The sequence below is a fragment of the Pteropus alecto genome, unplaced genomic scaffold (assembly GCF_000325575.1).
Source record: "Pteropus alecto unplaced genomic scaffold, ASM32557v1 scaffold22, whole genome shotgun sequence".
Lineage (NCBI taxonomy): Eukaryota > Metazoa > Chordata > Mammalia > Chiroptera > Pteropodidae > Pteropus > Pteropus alecto.
This window is the reverse complement of record NW_006434839.1, coordinates 35,987-58,799: the sequence shown is the minus strand read 5'-3', so window position 1 is coordinate 58,799 and position 22,813 is coordinate 35,987. Positions and strand designations below refer to the sequence as shown.

General features: G+C 36.9%; 2 protein-coding genes across 9 annotated transcripts in view; both read left to right on the top strand.

Annotated features, from left to right (window-relative positions):
• The window catches only part of LOC102894895 (olfactory receptor 2A14), a 311,951-nt gene that overhangs the window by 254,589 nt on the left and 34,549 nt on the right, over positions 1 to 22,813 (top strand). For 7 of the 8 annotated variants that reach the window (XM_025045874.1, XM_025045876.1, XM_025045873.1 and 4 more), the window contains 2 exons: positions 13,045 to 13,211; positions 13,941 to 14,094. The gene's annotated coding sequence lies outside the window, so the exon portion shown is untranslated. Of the gene's footprint in view, positions 1 to 9,807; positions 9,985 to 13,044; positions 13,212 to 13,940; positions 14,095 to 22,813 lie in introns of those variants that run through there. The other variant, XM_025045879.1, reaches the window with a different exon arrangement.
• Positions 19,125 to 20,116, top strand: LOC102892427 (olfactory receptor 2A5). Its single transcript, XM_006910444.1, has one exon. The coding sequence runs from the start codon at positions 19,151 to 19,153 to the stop codon at positions 20,081 to 20,083; it is 933 nt and encodes a 310-aa protein (XP_006910506.1). The 5' UTR covers positions 19,125 to 19,150; the 3' UTR covers positions 20,084 to 20,116.

Sequence of the window (22,813 nt, the reverse complement as noted above, 5' to 3'; positions counted from 1 at the left end):
TCCCAGCCATAAGAAGAGATGAAATACTGCCATTTGCGACAACATGGATAAACCTTGAGATAATCATGCTAAGCGAAATAAGCCAGACAGAAAAAGTTGAAACAGAGACTCATGGACATGGACTATAGACTAGTGGTTACCAGAGGGTAGGGGGAGGGGGAAGGAGGGAAATAGATGGGGTAAAAGGGGTCAAATGTGTGGTGACAGAAAGAAATCTAACTATGGGAGGTGAACACAGTGTAAATTTATCTATATATGTATGTATGTATGTATGTATGTATGTATGTATCTATCTTACTGTTAGAATGTACAGCTGAAACTTACTGGATTTCATTAATTAATGTAAAATAAATTAATTTAAAAAAAGGCTGATTTACCTTGTAACTTTTCTTTTATAGAATTTTCCTGGTGGTTCATGATTTTTACTTTTCTGTATGATTTTAGCATCATCCTATCTAATTACAAAACAAATACTGTTGCTGCTTTGGGATTGCCTATTTACTGAATTGCTTAGGGAAGTTGGGATATTTATAATGCTTCTTCCTATTCAAGAGTATGGTAATTTTTCATTAGATTAGGTTGTTGCATCACTAAGGAGTGTTTTAAAGTTTTCTTCACAGAGTGTTTACATGTTATATTAAAATTTTAAGGTATGGAATTTCATTGTTCTTATCAGATAACTAGATCAATTATCTAGTTTTTTCATTGTGTTTAGAAAATAGTGCCTATATTCTATGTTTTGAAATTAGTATTTTGGGGAGCTTGATATATGGCCCTTTTCATCCATTTTTTCCCTTTTTTTCTCTTTTTGGTGATGTTTTAGCATTTGAAAAGAAGATTTATTTTCTGTTTTCAGGATTCAGAGTCAGTGAAATATTAATTAGATGTACTTTATTAATTATGCTATTTTTAGTCCTCTAGATCTTAAATTGTTTCAATGATCTGATATGGCTGGGCAAGGTGCACTAATGTCTCCTACCGCTTCTTTTTTCCTTGTCATTTTTAAGTAGCTTGTAGTTTTTGCTTTATGAAGGTTGACCTTTTTTCATTTGAAGTTACATAGTTAAAACTATCATCTGTGTTTTGTTTCTTGGTGTTATCAATGCTGTTATATGATTTATTGATGCTTTATTGGCTCTACATTGAACCTTTTTTGATAGTAAGATTATAACTTATACGTTTATGTTTTTGCTGTTTACCATTCCCTCACACTTTTCTTTCTTGATATTTTGGATTTCTCTGCTGTAACTGTTTCTTGTGAACAGCATAGAATTGAACTTTTTAAAAATCCAGTCTTAAAGTTCTTTTAATCAGTGAGTTTAAGACTATATTTATTGCTATGACAACGGTTTCTTTCTAAGGGTTATATTTTATATCTATAATTTTGTATAGCATCCTTATTCTTCTATTTCTTTGTATTGAATTTAATTACCTGTCAAAGGTAGGTAATTACCTACTATGAGCAATAATAAAATTTATATATTCTTTATCCTGCCTTCTTTCTCCCGCCTCACCTGACTTTCATTGCTTTTATTATCATACTTGGTAATTACTTTCATCAATTAATTGTACTTATATCTCTTTTACTGATTTGTCATATTTAAGTGAAACACCAGTTCTCCTAACTATGAAAGGTAAGGGATTCAGCATTACACAATCTCCTTTCTTCTCCTCTCAACTTTTATTAATATTTGTTTTTACATTGTCAGAGCATATTTTAAGCATTTGAATTCTGTTCTACTACCTTAAACCTCATATTTATATTCATAGTCCTACAACTAAAAAAGATTCAGTGCTCACTGCCAATTCTTTTGCTATAGATTTTTAGGACCGATACTCTTTAATTCCTTCATTTTCTATACTGTTTGTGCCTTTGCATTTGTACAGCCATTCAGCTGGGTATAAAACTTGGATGATACTTTCTTTCCAGGAGGATTGTGTAGTTGTTGCTTCAAAAATTTTGAATATTGTTATGGAAATGTATACGTTCAAACTGATTCTTTTTGCTTTTAATAAGTAGATTTTTATTTTTTCCAGCTAACTTCATATTTCTTTATCTTTTTAACCTAGTAATATTAGTAGGATATATCATTATATAACCATCTGTGTCAGTTTCCCAGAGACTTAGTTTTTTTTTTAATCTCTAGATTATGTATTTTTTTACTTGAGGAAAATTTTCTTGAATTATATTTTAAAATATTTGTATTTTATGACATATTTTCTAAAAATAAATATTAGCTCTCATATGCCTTTTTTCCATACCTTTTATTTTCCTACTACTTCATTTTAATTCTCAATTTCGATTTGATTATGCTTGCTTTTCTTATTTATATGTTTAGTATTCCTTAGTGTGTTTCCACCACTGTCTCTGTTCTATTTTCCTCATTCCTATTTCAGCTTCATTTCTGGGATATTTTAATGTAGTTTTTTATTTCTGTTTTAAGCTTTGTTTCTCATACTTCACTTCTGTCAGCTACATCAACATATCTTTCCTAACTTCTTGATTCTCTGCAAAGTCTCGATTCTTTGCAGTCGTTTTGTTTTTGTAGAGAAAAGAACTTCATCAATTTTTAAAAAAACATTATGGAGAAGTGCTTGGTTGCCATTTTCACATGTTGTGTTGGGAATTTTTTTTTTGTATGTGAGGTTTTTTACCCGCCGTTAAGTTTTCTAGGAAAGGTATTGGAAACTGCTTCTTCAGTAATGCCATTTGTGTGTGTGTGTGTGTGTGTGTGTGTGTGTGTGTGTGTGTGTGTGTGTGTGTGTTTGGCTGTGGTAAGCCTGAACGTGAGGGGGAAAATGGTAAGACCATGGAATTGACCCAAGAATGGTGTGTTTTTCAGGCAGTTTCAGTGAAAGGACAATAAGAATGAGATGATTTATTAAAAACATTGTTAAAATGATGGGACATGGGGTCTAAGCATGATAAGAAAATAAGTGAAAGCTAATAGAAGAAAAGGAGGAACAATGGACAAGAGGTTCTTATGTGGTCAAAGAATCAGGATGAGTGGACTTAAATGAATGAGAAAGCTGATGAGTGGATTTAATGTTTCAAAGGTTATGAATGGCCACAAGGCTCCCTGTGACAATGGCAGAGAGTGAGAAAAGAAGGGGAAATAAAGGAGATTAATAGGTACATAGTGTGCTTTTCTTTCTTTCTTTTTTTTTACATTGTACAATTCAATGAGTTTTTTTCGATTATAGTTGGCATACAATAATATATTAGTTTCAGTTGTACAGCATAGTGATTAGAGATCTTTATAATCACAAAGTGATCACCCCACTAAATCTAGTACCCCTCTTTCCCCTTACATATTTGTTACAACATCGTTAACTACTTTCCTTATGCTATACTCCATATCTCAATGTCTATTTTGTAACTATCCATTTGAATTTTTTAATCCCTTTGCCCTTTTTCGCCATCCCACCCAACCCCTTCCCATCTATTATCCCTCAAAATATTCTCTGTATCTATGAGTTTATTTCTGTTTTTGTTGTTGTTGTTTATTTTGTTCTTTAGATTTCACATGTACTTGAAATCATGTGATATTTGTCTTTATCTGACTTATTTCATTCGGTACAATACTCTCTAGGTCTATCAAGGTAATATCTTATTCCATCCCCTTCCTTTTAGTCTGTGTGTGTCTTTTAATCTGAACTGAGTCTCTTGTAGGCAGCATATGTAGGGATCTTATTTTTCTGTCTATTCAGCCACTCTATCTTTTGGTTGGAGCACTTAGTTATTTTCTATTTGAGGTACTTGTAGATAGGAATGTAGTTGTTACCATTCTTTATTCCTGTTTTTGATACCTGTTTTTTTCTTCTTAAAGAAGTCTCTCCAACATTTCTTGTAATATTGGCTTAGTGTTGATAAGTTCCTTTAGCTATTTTTTGTTTTGGGAAGCTCTTTATTTGTCCTTCAACTCTAAATGATAGCTTTGCTGGATAAAGTATTCTTGGTTGTAGATCCTGGGTCTTCATCACTGAATTTTTTTGTGTCAAGCCCTTCTGTCTTGCATAGTTTCTTTTGAGAAATCAGCTGCCAGTCTTATGGGTGTTCCCTTGTAGGTAACTAACTGCTTTTCTCTTGCTATTTTTAAGATTCTCTCTTTGTAGTTAACCTTTGGCATTTTAATTATAATGTTTCTTGGTGTGGGCCTCTTCGGGTTCATCTTTTTTGGGACTCTCTGAGCTTTCTGGGGTTGTATGTCTATTTCCTTCACCAAGTGACGGAAGTTTTCCATCATTATTTCTTCAAATAGCTCTTCAACTTCTTGTTTTCCTTTCGGTATCCCTATGACATGGATATTTTTACATTTAATTGCGTCCTATAGGCTCCTTAAATTATAGTCTCGGAGTCTTTTTTCTTGCCATTATGATTAGGTGTCCTTGGCTTCTCCATTCTCTATATCAGTGGTTGGATCCTCTCTATCCATTTTGTTGATTCCCTCTAAGATTCTTTTCATCTCAGATAATATGTCCTTCATTTCTGACTGGTTCCCTTTAATAATTTCGATTTCCATTTTATGTTTTTTATCCCTTTTTTAAAGTTCTCACTGAGTTTATCTACTATTCCCCTAAGTTCACTGAGCATCTTCATAACCATTGTTTTGAACTCTAAATCTGTTAAGATTGCTTGACTCCATTATTCCTGGATCTCTGTTCTGTTCTCTCATATGGTTTCTGCTTCTTTGTTTTCCCATTTTGGCTGCCTTTCTGTGTCTGTTTCTATGTACTAAGCAAAGCTCCTAAATCTCCCGGTCTTATTAGCGCGGCTTTGTGTAGTAGGTGTCTAGTGGCACAGTCCTGAGAGGGGTTCAGCTGCAGGCCAAGTTTAACCCCAGCCTGTGCCCCTCTGAGGCCACTTGTTAAGATTCAGCAAGCAATCCACAGATGCTGTGCTTATAGTCGCCTCAAGAGGCCGCATCAGAAACCGCGATTAGCTGCCACTAGTGTGAGTCTTGGAGCTAGCTCAGCAAGGAACACCAGACTCACAGAAGACAAACTGGATGTGACTTGGATGGGGCTGTGAGTTGGGGGAGGCAGAGTTCCAGGGAATCCTCTTTGCAGAGAACCTCTGTTATCCAGTTTGATGACCCCTCAGCTATGGTAGTACTGCATCAGCACACTAGGAGTATGGAGGGCTCAACAGAGGAACAATGGATTCCACTGGCACTTCTGCCCCGGAGAGAGCCTTGACTCCGGCCCTCACTCTGACAACTCAGTGTACCCCTGTAAGTCCGTGGTGCCCTGGGGACAGCCCTCCTAGTACTGGTGCTCAGAGTGAGCAGGTCTGTCACTGTGAAAGTCTGCTTGCGGACATGGCTCCTTTAAGAGGCTTTAAGAGGCGTCTGCAGCTGCCACTGCCACTGCCACAGCCTCTGCCCCACTCAGCCACTCGAGACCGGGCAACCTTGTATCTTTGCCCGCTCCTACCTTCTACCATTGCAGGTTGATTATTTCTCTCCCTAGTTGTAGTGCTTCTGTTTATCTAGATCCCAGGCGACTTTGCTTGCTGTTTGCTCCGTGTTTCTACAACAACTTTGATTTAGTTGCAAGAGGAATGAACAAAGCCTCTATCATCTATGCCTTTTGTTCCCCCGGTGTGTTTTTCTTTCTTTTCTCTTTTTAAGTCACATTAGTTTCATTTTTTTAAAAAGTAGCTCAGTAAAATCACTAAGCTTTAGGTTAAATAACTGAATTTAAAATTAGCCAAAGACGAATGACCTTATTGGAAGGCTTAAATGTGGAAAGAACACTTAAAAAAAAACCAAAACATTTAAATTAAACTCGGGAGTTATGTATGAGAGGAGAGACTGGCAAATGGGGTAAAAAAAGGAGAAAAGATTGGAGTGAAGGGCCACAAGCAGGTTGCCTGGGAAAGATGTGCTCATTAATTGGACTGATCGTTCAGGGTAGGGTTTCTTTGTATATTAGTTTGATTGTTTAACATGACTAAAGATGATATTGACCCTAAAAGTCTTATAGTAATAACAATTGACTTTTGATGGCTACCTCTGTGCCGGATAACTGGTCTGTGTTGGATAATTTAGAAAAGTAAGAGATAAAAAGTATATATGAACAAATTTTTTGTACCTTGTGGCTATAAAAAATAAGTCAAGGTAAATAATGAAAGAAGAAAAGTGAGTCAAAGTCAGACTGTCATACATTTTGCTTTTCTTTGTCTTATTTTTGAATTATATTTTTTGTCAATCCAGATTATATATTATTTAATTTTTCTTTTTCTCTATTTTTTTGTGAAAATTTATATTACAGAATTTTGGAAAGAATAATATAATGAATATCTATATCTACACTTATATTTGCTAATAGCTAATTGTTAGTATTTTCATATTTTCTATCATGTATATATGTATACATATACATCTATCTATTATCTGTCTATATTGCTTTCTCTTCATAGTCGGCTATCTAGACATTACTATATAAATATAAATACACATATATTAGTGGCAGTTTTGTGCCTGTGTCCCAGGGGACATGTCTGCAGATATTTTTGATTGTTATAATTTGAGAAGGGTGCTACAGATATCTAGTGGGTGGAGACCAGGGATGCTGCTAACCATCCTGCAATGTGTAGGATAGCCCTTCACAACAAAGACTTACTGAGCTCAAAATGTCAATAGTGCTGAGATTAAGGAGGGGAATATGTATCTATATATGTACACACACACACACACACATTTAAAAGTATGATTTAGACATTATGAGTTAAGTTTAAAAGAGCATGTATGTATACACTATTTACCCCTGAATATTTTAGTGTGTATCTCCTAAAAACAAGTATTAAATACAGTACCATTATCACACTCACAAAATTTAACATTGATACAATATTAACTACTAATGGATCGCTGGGCTTTTTTTCAATTTAGGCTCTAATCAAAGATCATTCATTGCATTTAGTTTCATATCTCTTCAGTCTCATTTAATCTTGAAGGATTTCTTTCCCCTTTGTCTTTCATGTCATTGGCATTTTTGAAGAGTCCAAAACCATGGCCAGTTTTGATGAATATACACATCACATGCTATGTGGACACCTTCCCTTTGCCCCCTGTATCCATACTTCATCATTTTCTGCTCTGTTCTGTGTTTGATAAGCCTGATCTGTATATACTACACCATGGGGCTTCACTGCCCTCTGGGTTCTTGTTGGGTCTGGCTAATTGGAAACAGAGACAAGAGGCTGGAGAGAAGGAGGAGAATGAGGTCTAGAATTCTTTCACTTCCTACTGGGTCAGTGTGGACTGGTTCAATTGATTTATGATTCCAGTTTCTATCAGGCTACCCTTTCTACATATTCTTCTTTGTCTCCAGATTCTAGTATCAGCAATCTCTCCTGCGGGCCTAGAATTTATCAAGAGGTTTTATTGCCAGCCGAGGATCCTCCACTATCCTGGGATCTTGCACTTTCCTTTGTGATTTCCACATGCCCTTCATAAATACTCCCTTTGTTAAACTTTCTTCCAATTACCAAATTTGAATGAACCATCTATTTCTGGTTGTGACTCTAGTTGATACATATGCCTTGATCCCTTCCTTTTCTCTTCCTTCACAGGAATCAAACCTGCATCAAATGGCCCTCCAGGCTTTCATTGGATCCCTCCTAATTTTACCTCATGGTGTTTCGTTTGCACATCTAATCTTGTCTTGATATCTGCTCTTGGAGGACTTAGACAAACATTGCAGCTTATTAACCCTAAGCATTCTCTCACACGTTGGGTCTTAGTTAAGGCTTACAGGACTAAGAGAGTTGAATAATTTGGCATCAATTTGGTATCTGTGTACTGAGAAAGATTCTATTATATTAGTGCACCAGTAAAGGTGTTCACATGCACTTTGTGACAGGAGATGGTGGAGTCAAACCTGGAGTTAATAGTAATTGGGACAGAAATATGATAGCAGCAGGAAATGTTAATGTTGGAATAATGGTAATTCGAAGAATTTCTAGCTTATATCCTTTATCATCATGTCTTCAGTTAATGTTAATGTTTCCCTGTTTTGTCTTACTTGCTGTTGCCAAGGAAGAAATACACAGGATAGTTGTTTGGGTGGCTGAACTAGGGACTATGAGTACATCTAGAGGGAGTGCGCTTGAGTTCATGCTAGGCTGTATCAGCAGAAAAATGGGAAAAGATTTAGAATCAGTTTTAAATTTGGGGGCTGTCACTTACATGAGCTAGGATGAGTTATTTAACTTGACTGAACTTGCTTCTTTTATAAACAAGGCGATAAATATTCACTTTTTAAATATCATTTTGATGATTGATAATAATTCATATGAAGGTCTTAGTAATATGCCTGGAATATATAGTAGTTTATTTGGTTTGTTATTCTCTTATCTAATTATATGGATGAGAAAAGAGCTCAATTCATTGATAAGCTGCTTGGAGAGGCAGCCTCCAACAAAAGTGTCTCCACATACCACTTAAGCATTAACTGTGGGGCCCCATAGTTGAACAACAAGGACTTTTCCCCAAAAGGCCAAGTGCCCCCTTGGTCTCTTGAGCAGTTGCCTAGATGAGAGTGATCCTGCTGTAATTAATAGTGGTGAAGTTTTAATGAACTCCACAAGGAGATTTGTTTTCTGACACTTACTTTTTAGATCCTGTAATAATTTCTGTCCCTTTGAGATCAATTAAAAACCTTTAAAAATATCTTTGTCAAGATGTCTGAGGCAACTTTCCAGCTTCGTCTTTTTAATGAGTTCTCTAAATGGTACCTGAACCTTGAAGTTCCTTAGTGAAATAACTGAAGTTGTAGGAGCTCTTGGGAGCAAGGGGAAGAAAACTGTGAAACTCTGAAGGTGATTCTCTAGGCAGGCTCAGAGGGGCACATACCTTTCAACTTAGAATCTCTCTAGATTTATTCATAGCCACTGAGGGAGGGAGGAAGTGATGGAGAGTACTCCAGAAGGACTTAATAGGTCACTGATAGGTTGAGGCTTTTCCAATTAGTTGAGTGCAGACTTTGAGCCTCTCAGCTTTGTCCTGTCAGCTAGCGAATGGAAGATGTAGAGCACTTTCCTGGTCTGCCACAAGGAATATAAATGCCCTCTCAGCAACCCCATGTGCACATTCAGGCTACCTCATGTCTTTGACCTGATGGATATGGCAGGTGATACCCTCACCTGAGGAAATCAGCACACAAAGAATGTGTACATATGTGCTTATACACAAACCAGACTGAACATTTAATTAAACAGATTAATCTATTAAGGATGAAAAACATTAATTCATACTCTTTTGTAGAAGTAAGTTTGGGTCCACGAAGCTAAGCAATGAAGCAGACTGATATTTATTGTTGAAGTGACCAATTCTTTTGAATTTCTTGACCTTGTGTTCACATTGGTTTTCATGCTCACCATCTATCAAACATGCCAGTGGAACAGTGTTGGGATTAAGGTAAATGAAAGAAGAACCTGGGATAGATTAGATTTATTATAGACAGTTTAGGCAGGAAAAATAGTAATATGACATCTCTAATAGAATTTAATAAAGAATCTTCAGTTTATAACTTGTAGGTAAATAATTCCCTGTTCCTCATATCCCTTCTGGAAAAAAAAAAAGCCAGCAAGCTAGTAATAGTCAAAATATTTTCTTGAATATGCTATGGCAATTTTCTTGTGTAACAATTTAGATGAATTAGATTTAATTCACTTTAGAGAGAGAATTCTTAGAGTGAAGAATTGACAGAAATACACAATTACAAGTTATAATAAGTGGTCTCTTAGCACAAGGAAACTGTACCCATTTATCTCTTCTCCCTTCCCAGATACCATTGAAATGGCAAGAGCAAAAGACATAACCTGCAGGAACAAATAGAATGGCAGAGGAGGCATATGTGAACAAGAGAAATTGCAGCATGTTTTTGAATATGGAAAAGACACAGGGGAATGACAACTAACTTATTAGAGAAGAAGCTACCAACTAATGAGCATGCAGAAGGAGAAACCAACAGGAAGTAAGACAGGCTATCTCCAAGGGCCCCTGATGGGCTACAGACCTGAGGACACTAGCAATAGTGGAGGGTAGGGGTATGCAAAAGGGCAAAAATGGGGATAAGCTGAAAGTCTGTTATTACAGTGGTTGAATCTTCTGACTTCTGTAGCATCCCCACACAGCTAGGCAAAAACTCACTCTGGGCAGGAGCCCGGAGGTTCATTCTATGGAGAAACTGAAGATAAGAAGCCCTAGATTCTGGGATACCAAACAAAGCAGAAGCCACTAAGGCTTGGGTCTGCAAACAGGAATTAAGAGAAGGTCTGAGCACTGACGGATGAGAGTGTGAGCTCATTTATACTCCCTGTACCCCAGACTCTCACATTCAGGTGTATGCTACCCCTCCTGCTCACAATTAGACAAGAGGTTGAAGAACTCATTGAATAAACCATAAGTCCAAGAGACATTTGTATTTGAAAGTATCGCAATAAAATAACTAGCTGGACCACCCTATCACCTTTTATAAAACTCCATGTATGGATTTTCCAATAAGAGGGAAAAACAAAAAGCAAAAGAAAGAAGTCAGTGAAAACAAATGATAAAAGAGAAAAAAATTATGAAATAACAGATGTTACCATTTTCATACCTTCTTTTCCTAGAAGAAGAAATGAGCCAGTAGTTTGGGTGTGGGTTGGGTGGTGGTGCATGAACCTGCGGACATGCACTGGAGGTACCCAAGATGCAGAGTATGGAGATAGCATGGTTGGGACGTTGGATGTATTGAGCAAATAAGTAATCGATTGAGCAAATAAGCAAGTACTTCGAGGACTTTCCCACAGTTGAGGAAGGTACAGCTGTGCGATGGTGATAGGGTAGAAAGCATGCAGATAGGTAAGATTGGCATTGGAACCATCAGCATAAAGTCATTTTGTTTTACAGTCAGCTTTACTGGCTTATACACAAGTATATCTATTTTAAGAGTATAGTCCAATGAGTTATGACAAATCAATATAATCAAGATATAGATCATTTCCATCACCCCAAAATTTTCTGGTGACTTTTTACAGTATATTTATGTTTCTCCACCCTTTGACCTATGTAACCACTGATAACACCTTTGTAAATTTCCATCACTATAGATTAATTTTGCTGGTTCCACAATTTCATATGAATGCAGTCATACAGAATATTATCTTTTCTGCCTGTTTTCTTTCACTTAACTATTGTTATTTTCTGTAAAGCAGCTCTGAACATTTGTGTACATGTCTTTGTGTGAACATACTTTCATTTTCTTTGGAAAATACCTGAAAATATTTCCTTACTTTACCAGGTAGAAACGTTTTAGTTAATGAGGCACTGAAAAATTATTCCATTTCATATTACCCACTGGCAGTATGTGAGAATTCCAATTAACTGACTTCTTTACTACAACTGGATTTTAAATTTTTAACCTTTATAGTGGGCTTTTGTGATATCTCCTTGTTTTGATATGTATTTTCTGATGACTTTTGGTTGAAAATCTTTTAATGTGCTTATTGACCCTTTATATATCTTCTTTTGTGAAGTATCTGTTCAAACCATTACCCATTTATTATTTGAGTCATTTGTCTCCTTTTTAAATTTAAGAAATCTTTATATATTCCGGATTGATGTCCTTTCTCAGAAAGATGTCTTACAAATATTTAATTCTGTAGCTTGCCTTTTCATTTTCTTGTTGGTGCTTTCAAAACAGAAGTTTTAAATTTTGATGAAGTACAAGTTATGTTTTAGTGAAATCATGGTTAAAATTATGCACATAAATATAAAAATAGTTGTAGATGTATGTATATATGTAAATTTCAAAATCCCTTGCATAATTTAAATTGGCCTGTAAAATTTTCAGTGTAAGTTTAAAAAGTTGCAAAGGATGATTTTTTTAAGGCGAAATTTCTTAATAAAAATATTTTTTTATTTTTGTGAATAATTTATCTTGAAATTATTTTAAACTTATAGAAAAAGTATGTATATACTATAATCTGTTTAACATTACTGTAGTATTTAAAAATAGTATAATATTTTTAGTACATGAAAAAAATCAATATCTAAAATGATTAAGTAAATCATGATATGCTCATACAATGGGATATTATACAACAATTAATTGATATATTGCCCAAATTATTATGGTGAGTGGTATAGCATAGGAAGTTTTATGTTAAAAATACATGAAATCTGAAAAAAAAATACAGCAAATGTTAAAAGTTATCTCTGAATGGTGGTCTGGGTGAATTTCATTTTTCTCTACTTTGAGCCTATACATTAATTTAAAATTAAGGAAGGAAGAAAGCATTTAAAAAGCTGTTCTGTGTAACAAGCAGTAAAGTAAATGAAACTGGATGGGGAGCATGACCATTTTGCCATAGAGCATCTATATTCATGTGCCTCCTGGGCTTGCCACATGCAACATAGGGCAGTGGTTAAGAGCATGGAATTTGTAGTCAGACAGACCTGGGTTCAAGGTTACTTAACTTCTTAAGAGTCTCAATCCTCTCATTCACATCTAGTCATTCTGTTTCACTATATTTTTATCAGTTGCTGCTTGAGAGCATATATGCTAAGTTCCTGGAACAGTTTTTGACATGTATCAAGACTTGAACCGAAGTGTCATTTATCGTTACCAGTTAAGGTTTTAGAAGGTGAAAGATTATGTTTCTAGAACTCAATTCAGGGTTCGAGGATAAAGTTAGCAACAAAATGTAGGTCCTGATAGAGAATACAACTAAGCAGAGTGCACGCATTTAAACTAGACAATTTTTATTTATTTGAAAAGATTTTATTAAAGGGGTACTGACTGGTAATTCACTTTGATGATTAGTTCCCACTCTTATAAGTCATACTAAGTTTAATTTAATGACAGTGGCAATCCATGAGCAAACATATGAGGAAAATCTGCTTTTCTAAGGCCATAAAAATATTTTTCAATGAAAATGTTTATTTTATGAAAAGGATAAAGAAAATTACTAATACATTATGTCCTTAATTATTTAAATAGTCACTGTGAAATAAGGCTAATCACCATTTATGTGTTGACTTATTTATGCAGCAAATTAAGTGAGCACCTACTATGAGAAGCTACTGAGATTTCAGTATAATGAAACAGCACTTAGTCCCTGCACTTAAGGACTTTCCTTCTAGAAGAGAAGACAAAGAAGCAAACAATGAAATGACATGAGAATTTTATTTGCGACATGTGCTGCTGTGCTAGATGATGTAAGTGTGGTTGGGGGAGAAGGAGCTAAGTGACAAACTGAGAACACACTTCTGGCACAGGGATGAGCAAGTGCAAAAACGCTGAGGCTAGAAGGTTAATCTGATCTACAACTTGTTCTAGGTCCAGTATTGCTTAACATACTGATGAAAGAGGAAGAAAAACAGAGATGTGGTTTAAGAGGGAGGAAGAACTGGATCATTCAGTGCTGTCAAAGGCTTCAAAGGGAATTTGGATTTTTTATTGTTCAAAGAGAGGGTGTTGGAGATTTTCAGGAGAAATATGTTAATATGCTTTGCATTTTAAAGGGATAATTGTTACTATGTAGAGAATAGCTTGTGTGGTGACAGGAATGGAAGCCAGAGGCCAAATTAAGAGACTTTATATTCATTTATTGGATTTTGTCAGCCCGACTCAAATAAAGCCCCACAGAAATTAAGAAAGGTACAAGATCGAGTATTTTAATTTAACTAATTAATGCTTTTAAGGCAAAAATAATAACACAATCTCTTTGTTAGAGCTAAGATAATTATGGGATAATAAAATAATATTTATAGTATACTGTAGGCACTGTGGTCCAGAAATAGGACACCTATTTAAGATTATGCAATAAGTTTTAATTGATGTAGCGAATCTCTATATTATTAAATTTAAAATTAAAGCTAAACATATGTAATTAAGGCCCTTTTTAACTATGAGGCTCTAACCTCTCTCCTTCTCTTCTAATCCAGGCATCCCTCAGAGACTGTGGAGTATTGAAATAACATTGAATATGGAGAGAAGTGAACAAATGCAAATAAATTTTGGAGAAGAAGCAGCAGCAAGAATGACTCAGTTTCTCACTTGAGTACCTCGAAGGGATAGTTATGAAACTTACTGTGAAAGGTAAGACAAGAAAAATTAAGCATTACGTTTTGAATTACACTAAATTTGAGATGTCTGGGTTCTTATCATAAATACACCTTTAGTCTTGAAGAAGTCATAGCTTTCTACCTTCAGTATTCTTATCTTTAAAATGACACCTTTGGCTACAATGGTCTCTGAGGTTCTTTGCATGCATAAAAACTTTTTTTAAAAAATAATACCTTACATTTACTTAAGCCTTCAAATTTGCAAAGTGCATGTTGTTTTCTTATTAAGAGTGAAGTACTCTTCTCATGCTGGTGGTCCTTGGACCCTGCTTTGAGAAATATTTTATCACCTAAGGACTCTATCAAATGCTTAGCGGTAGAGAGAGAGAAGGAGAATTTAATAGTTTTCTAAAAAAAAGCCCCAACAAATTAACAGGTGTACAATTTGTCCTTCAGGTTCATATTGATTAATGCACTGAATATCTAATACTGATTTTTCTGTGTTTGAAGATGCCATTGCTCCTTGTTCTTCCCCTAGAGTTTATACTGTGGTCCCGGAGATCTGAGAGATAGTGTTGACTTTTGTCCTCTCATTGGAGAAAAATGAGATAGTGTGAAATTGATTACTTTCTCAATCATCAGCCCTATCTGAGTATGTTGAAGAATTAAGAATAAACTTGATAAGTTGCTGGAGTAGAGATGTGCTTTCTGGGTACTGATAGAAGCTCCTTTTGAATGTGGCGGATTCCTGGCAGGGTGGACTATTGAAAAGTCTCTTGTTGGGGAGCTTTGATCATCTGCCTCTCTATCCTGGGCGTAATATTCTATCCATTTAGTCCCGTTTCACGCAGGGTAATAACTACTTTTCATTTTTGCAATGAAGTTACTGAACATTTGTATGGTATGTCTAGTTAACTGCTTAATACCAGGAAATTTGGAAATTAAAATTTTCTATACATGTACCATAATATTCACCTCTGTACTTGTCAGTGCAAATGGGAAATGATGCAGAAAAGTGCTATATTATTTTTGAAGGATAATAATGGCTTTCTCTTAGTAATTTTGGTTATATTTTATTTTTCTATAAATGTTAACTTCAGTGTAGCCCTATGAAAAAATACTCTTGCATCTAAAAATTAGAATTACTCACACGATTGAAGTGGATATCTTTGTTTGCATCCTAGCATAGTTTCTGGTTTGCTTCCTGTCTCTCTGATCTTTTTTCTCATTCTCTTTTGGAGATGCATCTTCTTCTGTTTGTGTCTTAAATATTGGTCATTCTGAAGATATGGTCCTTCTCCTACTCACTGAACCTGTTCTCCTTATGTGACCTTGTTAATTACCATGACTTTATCATTTGCGCATGTGATTCCCAAATCCATATCGTTGGCTTAGAAATCTTTAATGAACTCCAAGACAATTTAGTTTATTTCTGTTGGAAACACCCACCTGTATATCCCATACGTACATCATGTTAAACATTATACTCCTTTTTAACCCTTGCCATAAATACATTTACTCCGGGTATTCTCTGTATAAGTGAATGAAACCACTCTACCTACATGCGGCCATATAAGCCAGAAACCTGGGAAACATCCCAGCTCTGCTTTTTGTCTCACCCCGCAGCAAAAAGTCACTAAATCCTGATAATTGTGTTTCCTTTACTCATTCATGTACATTCTCTCCTACCCATTCCCATGGCAGCCACCTTAACTCAGGTACTTATTGTCTCTCATTTGAATGCATCGGCTCTTCCTGTAATTTGGCCTGCAGTCTCCAAACTTATTCTTTTAAAGAGCCCTCTACACTGAACAAAAAGTAATCTTTGTAATCACATATTTAGTCATATCATTCTACTCTTTATTTATAATGAAGTACAATATCTGTGACACACTACCAAAACTTGTCTGTGAACCCCCTTTCCAATACCATTCTTTTGCTGTGTCCTCTTCATACCCTAAACTACAGCTGGCATGTCTTGTCTATTTCATATCTTTCTGGAGAGTGTTTAAGTGTTCCATTCATCATGAAGCCTATCTCCACTCTCTTTCAGAATAATCTAACACATCCTCCTTTGGTCCCATAGTATACTGTGCGTACTTTTAAAACAGCCCCTAAAATTTTTATTTGCATGGCTCCCTCTGTAGAGAAACTGTAAGATCCTTGAAGATAAAGGCAGTATCTCATTCATGTTTGCTTTTCCAGTGTCTCAGACAATGCCCACATATAGCAGATATTCAATAAATGTAAATTGGGTGAATTAATGAATGACTAATTATTATGTACGTATAGAAATTATGAATATAAAAGTATACATATATGGATACTATATCTAAATGGAAACATCTTGGTAAGATTTTATTTAATTATTCAGTTTTAATTTATTTAATTATTCAGTAGTCAATAAATCTATTTTTATCTCATTAAGTGTTCCAGTTAGTTATTTAACCACTATACATAGCTTCTAAACTTATCAGTCCTCCAGAGATTTTAGGACATCATTCATTGAGTGTCTTTATTTTGTCTATAAAAATATGTGTTTTGAATTATTGATCAGTCTTCGAGCCAAAAACCATAGGCATATTTTCTTCTCTCCCTTGTTAACAGAGAACCACATTGCTTACACATTAACAGTTTGCTTTTCTTCTCTTGAGTTAAGAACCAAATGTGTTCTGATAAATGAATTTTGGATGTCTCTCTCCAAAACTTTGCCCAATGAGAAAATACACACGTCCAGACACACACATAAATACACACATTGACTCATGTAGGCCTGATGCACATAAGGGGGACAATCAGAAATAAATAAGAAATTCTCTTTGTATTTTATTACGTGAACATAAAGACAGCACCTTATTCCAAGGCATCGTCATATCAGGAGGTTCACTGAACTTCATGATTATATCATAGGAAAGATAGGAATTCAACATTTCCTGCCCTCTAAACCCCACGACATCTCTTCAAGGTTTTCTCTTTCCTTACTTACAATACCCCATATAAAATCTCAGGTACCATGTGGAAAGGTCTCAGCGTCTTTCTTTCCACAGCGTGGAAAGGTTGATAGAGGTGTTTTTGTTATCTACCAATACCCAACTTAGAATTATCTAAGGAGAAAAAGAGAAAGACATTAGTGTTCAATTTTGAAGTCATCGTCTCATTAGGATGATGCTTTGCCTTCTCCAAGCTCCACTAAATCCATCTGGGGTAAGACTGAGATCCAGGAACCCATCACCACCCAAGTCCTTGGGGAGTATAATTTGCAATGTGGTCCCAGGAGAATGTTTGTCCTTACAACTATACAAGTTTCATGTGTATGGATCCGTCTGGGTATTAAGTCAATAATACCAGCATATCAGCTTGTTTTATTTCCCCCTGAACATTCATCCCCAGGGCCCAGAGAAATGGAAACAGAAAGACAAACAGCTTCTGGTTCTCCTGGTAGAGATGATGTCTGCATCTTTTGTGTCCTTGTCTCATTTCTCTCAGAGACCCCCAGGAACAATCTGGGAGGGCTTGAGTGGAGATGACCTCACTATAAAATCTTTGCAGCTGGGTCTCACGGTGAGCAGGCCCCAGTTCCTGCATCAGCCTGCATCCAGGGAACAGAGACAACTCCTGCATCTGCAGAGTCCCCCGCTTTCAGAGACTGTTAGATAAAGATCCTCATCTCTGACCTTCAAAATCTCTTCTCACTTCTGTGCAAGTTTCTCTAAATCTGGTATCTCTGAGATAAGGCCAGGGCTGGTGCCACAGTGAGTAAAGTGTCTTTTACAAAGTGTGGTAGTTTAGAGAAGCTGGGGTCTGGAGGAAGGGTGGGCTCCAGAAGGCAGCATCCAGAATGAGAGGTTCAGGGTCAACTAATAGGCAGCTCTGGGCTTAAGACAGGCTTGGAATTTGCAGAGCTGGGGTCATAAGCTTACCACTGAGAATGATCATGTGTATCATGAATTGTCACGAATTGTCATGTACACTTCTATGGAACATCTCAGGTTTTCCCTTTCTGTCATCTCTGTGGCTCCATGGTTGGTGGAATGACAGCCAGAGAAAATGATAAAACGACTTGAAAATGAAACAAATGACTTGATTAAATTCTAGGATATATACTTTAGATGTTATTTCTAATATAATACCTTTAATCCATCCATCTATCCACCCACCTATCCATCCGTCCATCCGTCCATCCGTCCATCTGTCCATTCGTCCATCCATCCATCTATCCATTCAAATGTATTGGACACTATTCAAATGCAATGGGGCCCAGAAAAGAGCATCTACTCAGAACCAGGGAAGAAGCCCTGCAAGAGGCTGACACAGGGCAGGAGGCGTAGTTTGATATTGCTTACTCTTTACATAGATGACCACTTGCCTTGCCCCTGTACCATAAATTATTTCTGTGAATGCCGACCAGATCAGTGATATCGCTCTGCTTGTGCCAGAAGGGAAACAGCCAGGTTTCCTGCATAGCATTAGGAAATAAAAGCTTAGTGCCAACTTCCTTTGCTTAAGCCCTAAACCTAGTGAACACAGAGTTGCATTTGTAATTTCCCTAATTCATATGTTAATTTACATTAGTTTAATGGCTTCATATATTTACTCTGTGTTCACTTATTGAGTCCCTGCTATGTTTGATATATTCTGCACACATTATAAAATAAGAGCAAAACAAATGATAAGGAGAAAGTGGGAACAAAATTTGAAAACTAAATAAATTAGAAAGTAAAATTATATGAGAATATGACTATGGGCCTTTCTCAAAAATAAAATGCTTAGTTATTTTGGAAAATAGTTTATTCTGTGGCTGCCATCATGATGGTAAAAATATGGATCTTGTAATCAAATAAAATTCTGTAGAAATGGAAATAATATATGACACCCCATGCTTATTTATGCAAGTTATCTGAATCGATTGTCTTTCTGCTTTACTGTGGATTAAAGGATTTGACAGAATGACTCTGAAAAGGATTTCTAACTAGCCAAACACAGTGTACACTGTAAACCCCTTCTTTCTGTTTAATAACTAATCCAGATTTGCATTTGCTCCTCAGCGCACAGTGCACTGCAGTGACCAATATAGGCACTGTCCCCAGGGCATGACGGAAAATCAGACATGGGTCACAGAATTCATTCTCCTGGGATTCCCGGTCAGCCCAAAGATGCAGATGCTTCTCTGTGGGCTCTTCTCACTGTTCTTTGCTTTCACACTGTTGGGGAACGGGGTCATCATGGGGCTCATCTGGCTGGACTCCCGACTGCACACCCCCATGTACTTCTTCCTCTCACAACTGGCCATTGTTGATATGTCATATGCTTCAAACAATGTCCCTAAGATGCTGGCAAACCTTTTGAATGAGAGAAAAACCATCTCCTTTGTCCCATGCATACTACAGACCTTTTTATACATGGCTTTTGCCCACACTGAGTGTCTCATCTTGGTAATGATGTCCTATGATCGGTACGTGGCAATCTGCCACCCCCTGCATTACTCTGTCATCATGAGCTGGAGAGTGTGCACTCTTCAGGCTGTCACTTCCTGGGCATGTGGCTCCCTCCTGGCTCTGGTCCATGTGATTCTCATCCTGAGGCTGCCCTTCTGTGGGCCTCATGAAATCAACCACTTCTTCTGTGAAATCCTGTCTGTCCTCAAGCTGGCCTGTGCTGACACATGGCTCAACCAAGTTGTCATCTTTGCGGCCTGTGTGTTTATCCTAGTGGGGCCCCTCAGCTTGGTGCTGGTGTCCTACACGCGCATCCTCGTTGCCATCCTGCGGATCCAGTCTGGGGACGGCCGCAGAAAGGCCTTCTCCACCTGCTCCTCCCACCTCTGTGTGGTCGGGCTCTTCTTTGGCAGTGCCATTGTCATGTACATGGCCCCCAAGTCCCGCCATCCTGAGGAGCAGCAGAAGATCCTTTCTCTGTTTTACAGTTTTTTCAACCCTATGCTGAACCCGCTGATCTATAGCCTGAGGAACGCAGAGGTCAAGGGTGCCCTGAGGAGAGTGAAGTGGAAACAGAGATCAATGTGAGACATGCCAGAGAGACTCTTGAAGGTGGAAGATTTGTTCTCTGTGAGATTTGGGGTAATGGTGATGTAAATACCCTAAGATCTATGTCTTATATTTCTGATATCAAGACTGTGTATTGATGAGATTCTGTCCCTGAGCATGGGGTAGTGTCCAGACCACAAAGCATAAGCAGAAAGTCACGGAGAGCACAGGCCATGAGATAAGAGTCATGTAGTGGAAATACAGAGATAGAGCTATGAACTTCTACAGCCAGGTCTCAGCACCACCTAAGGTCCGGTTTCTGTTCTTCTGAGGATTTGTTCTCTCAAACGTCTGTGTAAATTTCTCAATTATTTCCATCTTGCTTATTGCTGTACGTGTATGCTAATCATCCCATAACATGCGTGGCTACAGGAGCGCACCTATAACAAAACAGAATACTGACCCTGGAGAAGCAGTCCCATACTGAAAAATACAGGAAGGACTACCGGTAGAGTCAGCTCCCTGCTGCGGAACTTAACATCTAAAGATGATGATGACATTCGTTCTGGAAAAGCATCTGAATCTGAGCCTAATGAATCTGTTTCTATGCAAACCAAAGCTTAATTTTATGAATATTCTATATGAGAGACAGAGAAATATCGGGGTCTTTATTTCACCTCATTCTACTATGTACCATTTGATTAGAAAGAGTTTGTGTTTAGAATAAATACGAGAGTCAGTTATTAGGGAGAATTACCTTTTCCAGAGTTCGGGTTACAGAGTTGGATATAGGTGACAGCTGACCTTCAGGATGATGATTACAGGAACTATTATACGAATAAGAAGTGTTGAGGAGGAAGAAGGCGTCGAGGGAGGCTAATAGCTTGACATAGCACTTTAGATCCACGTTGCGCACCAATAGTACGACAGGTCTGATGAGGACTTGTAGGAATCTCACAAAATTCCAAACAGCACCTGCTCCAGGTGCTATAAATCGCTTATTCTGGACACAAATTGTCAGAATGATATGGAAGAGGAATTTGTTTTCTTTTAACACAAGTTTGAGACTGAAGCGGCCAGCACAGTATGATAACAGTGATTTAACAGAATAATTATGGTACCATTTGAATTCTCTTCCTCTCTACTCTTGATGTATCATGTGCCATTCAAGTGTATGATATATGCGATAGTATATTATGTTTTCCGTAGATTTCTTTTTTTAATCTAATTCTCTTATATGACGTTATCACTCCATATCTTTCTTCTCCCATGAAATTAAGAAACCAAGGTAAAAAAATTCCCTCTATCCTCTCATAGGTAAGGAAGCAGAGTTTCAGAATGCTTTAGTAACTTGCCTTACCCGACACAGCTAGCAACAGGACCAAGTTGAGAGTTTAACATGATTGTACTGATTCAAACCCACACTGCTTATTAGTTTTTTTCTCAAAATATCACAGATTTTAGCTCAGCGTGGGTTAGGGTTGGCATCTACTTGCGAGAGCAGGTGAGGGAGTTTATATTATTTTGTCCAAAGCATTAACACCAGAAGCCCCATCTTTGGGGGTTCATTGTCACCCTTGGTAAGCATAGAAATCCTCACCTTAGTGGCCAAACCAGCCCTAGTAACAGCTCCCTTACATGCCTCTTGGCAAAATGTTCCTATAGCACACTGCCACAAAGAGGGCAATCAGTGTAAGACACCATGCTGTTCTCAGTATCTCTCCTTACCTGGGATCCTGGTCTTTTACCCATCATCAAATTTACCCATTGGTTTTTCCTTTATAGTAAATGCTCTCCCAGGAAGCTTTCCTGCCTCTCTTGTATATAGACCCAGGATGGACCTACCTCACCAGTGCTCTAGGCCGATAGGACTAAAGAAAAGGAAGAACTCAGCACAGGCTAAAATTGAGGTGCTTGCTATTTTAGATTCATATCCCAGTTGTGCCACAGTTTACTAAATAGTTCTGCTTCTAAACATAATTTAGCCTTCTCAATCCTGGGTTTTATCTTAGGTCAGATGTGGATAATAGCGCAGTAACTAGGTATCTCACATAACTTTTATCAATGTTAAATGATATAATTTATGTGAATCCAACTTGTGTGTGTGTGTGTGTAACCTTAATGAAAAGCATATAGTGGGAATGAAAATGATCACATAATAAGATTGAGTTTTAGTGTTAGTAAATTTATTATTAAAAAAATTCATTGTTTTGGTTGGTTAGAGAAAGTCTCAGAGTTTAAAAGACAAGTGCATAGGAGGCTGGATCTAAAATGATTTTCACTGTTACTGCTGAAAGATAAAACTGTAAGAAGAATCCTACATAAACTTTTGCAGTCTATACATAGCTAGATTGCAGAAGGATTCTTGAGATAGCATGTGAGAGGAATAAATATAAAAATCATATTTTTGTAATCTGTAGCTTTGTAACATTCACTCCCTTACTCACAGACTTAGATTTCTCATCAGATATGTATCCAGACTAGCTCCACAAGGAAGTTTCAGGATCTGTACTTGGAAATATAAATTCCCCATGGGACACTTGTTAATTGGTTGAAATTTCAGCACTTTATACTGCCTTACTCCTGTATAGTTCTCTTTGTCCTTCCGATTCCCAAGGAAGGTGGTGAGATTAGAACAAGCTAGTTAGAACAAGAATAGTCTTTTTTTGTGCTTTAACCTTCTTAAAGTTAATAATGTTAACAGCTCGGTTAAGGTGATTTCATTTTATATATTCCCTATCTTCTTTTTTTCTTCATTAATATTACTGT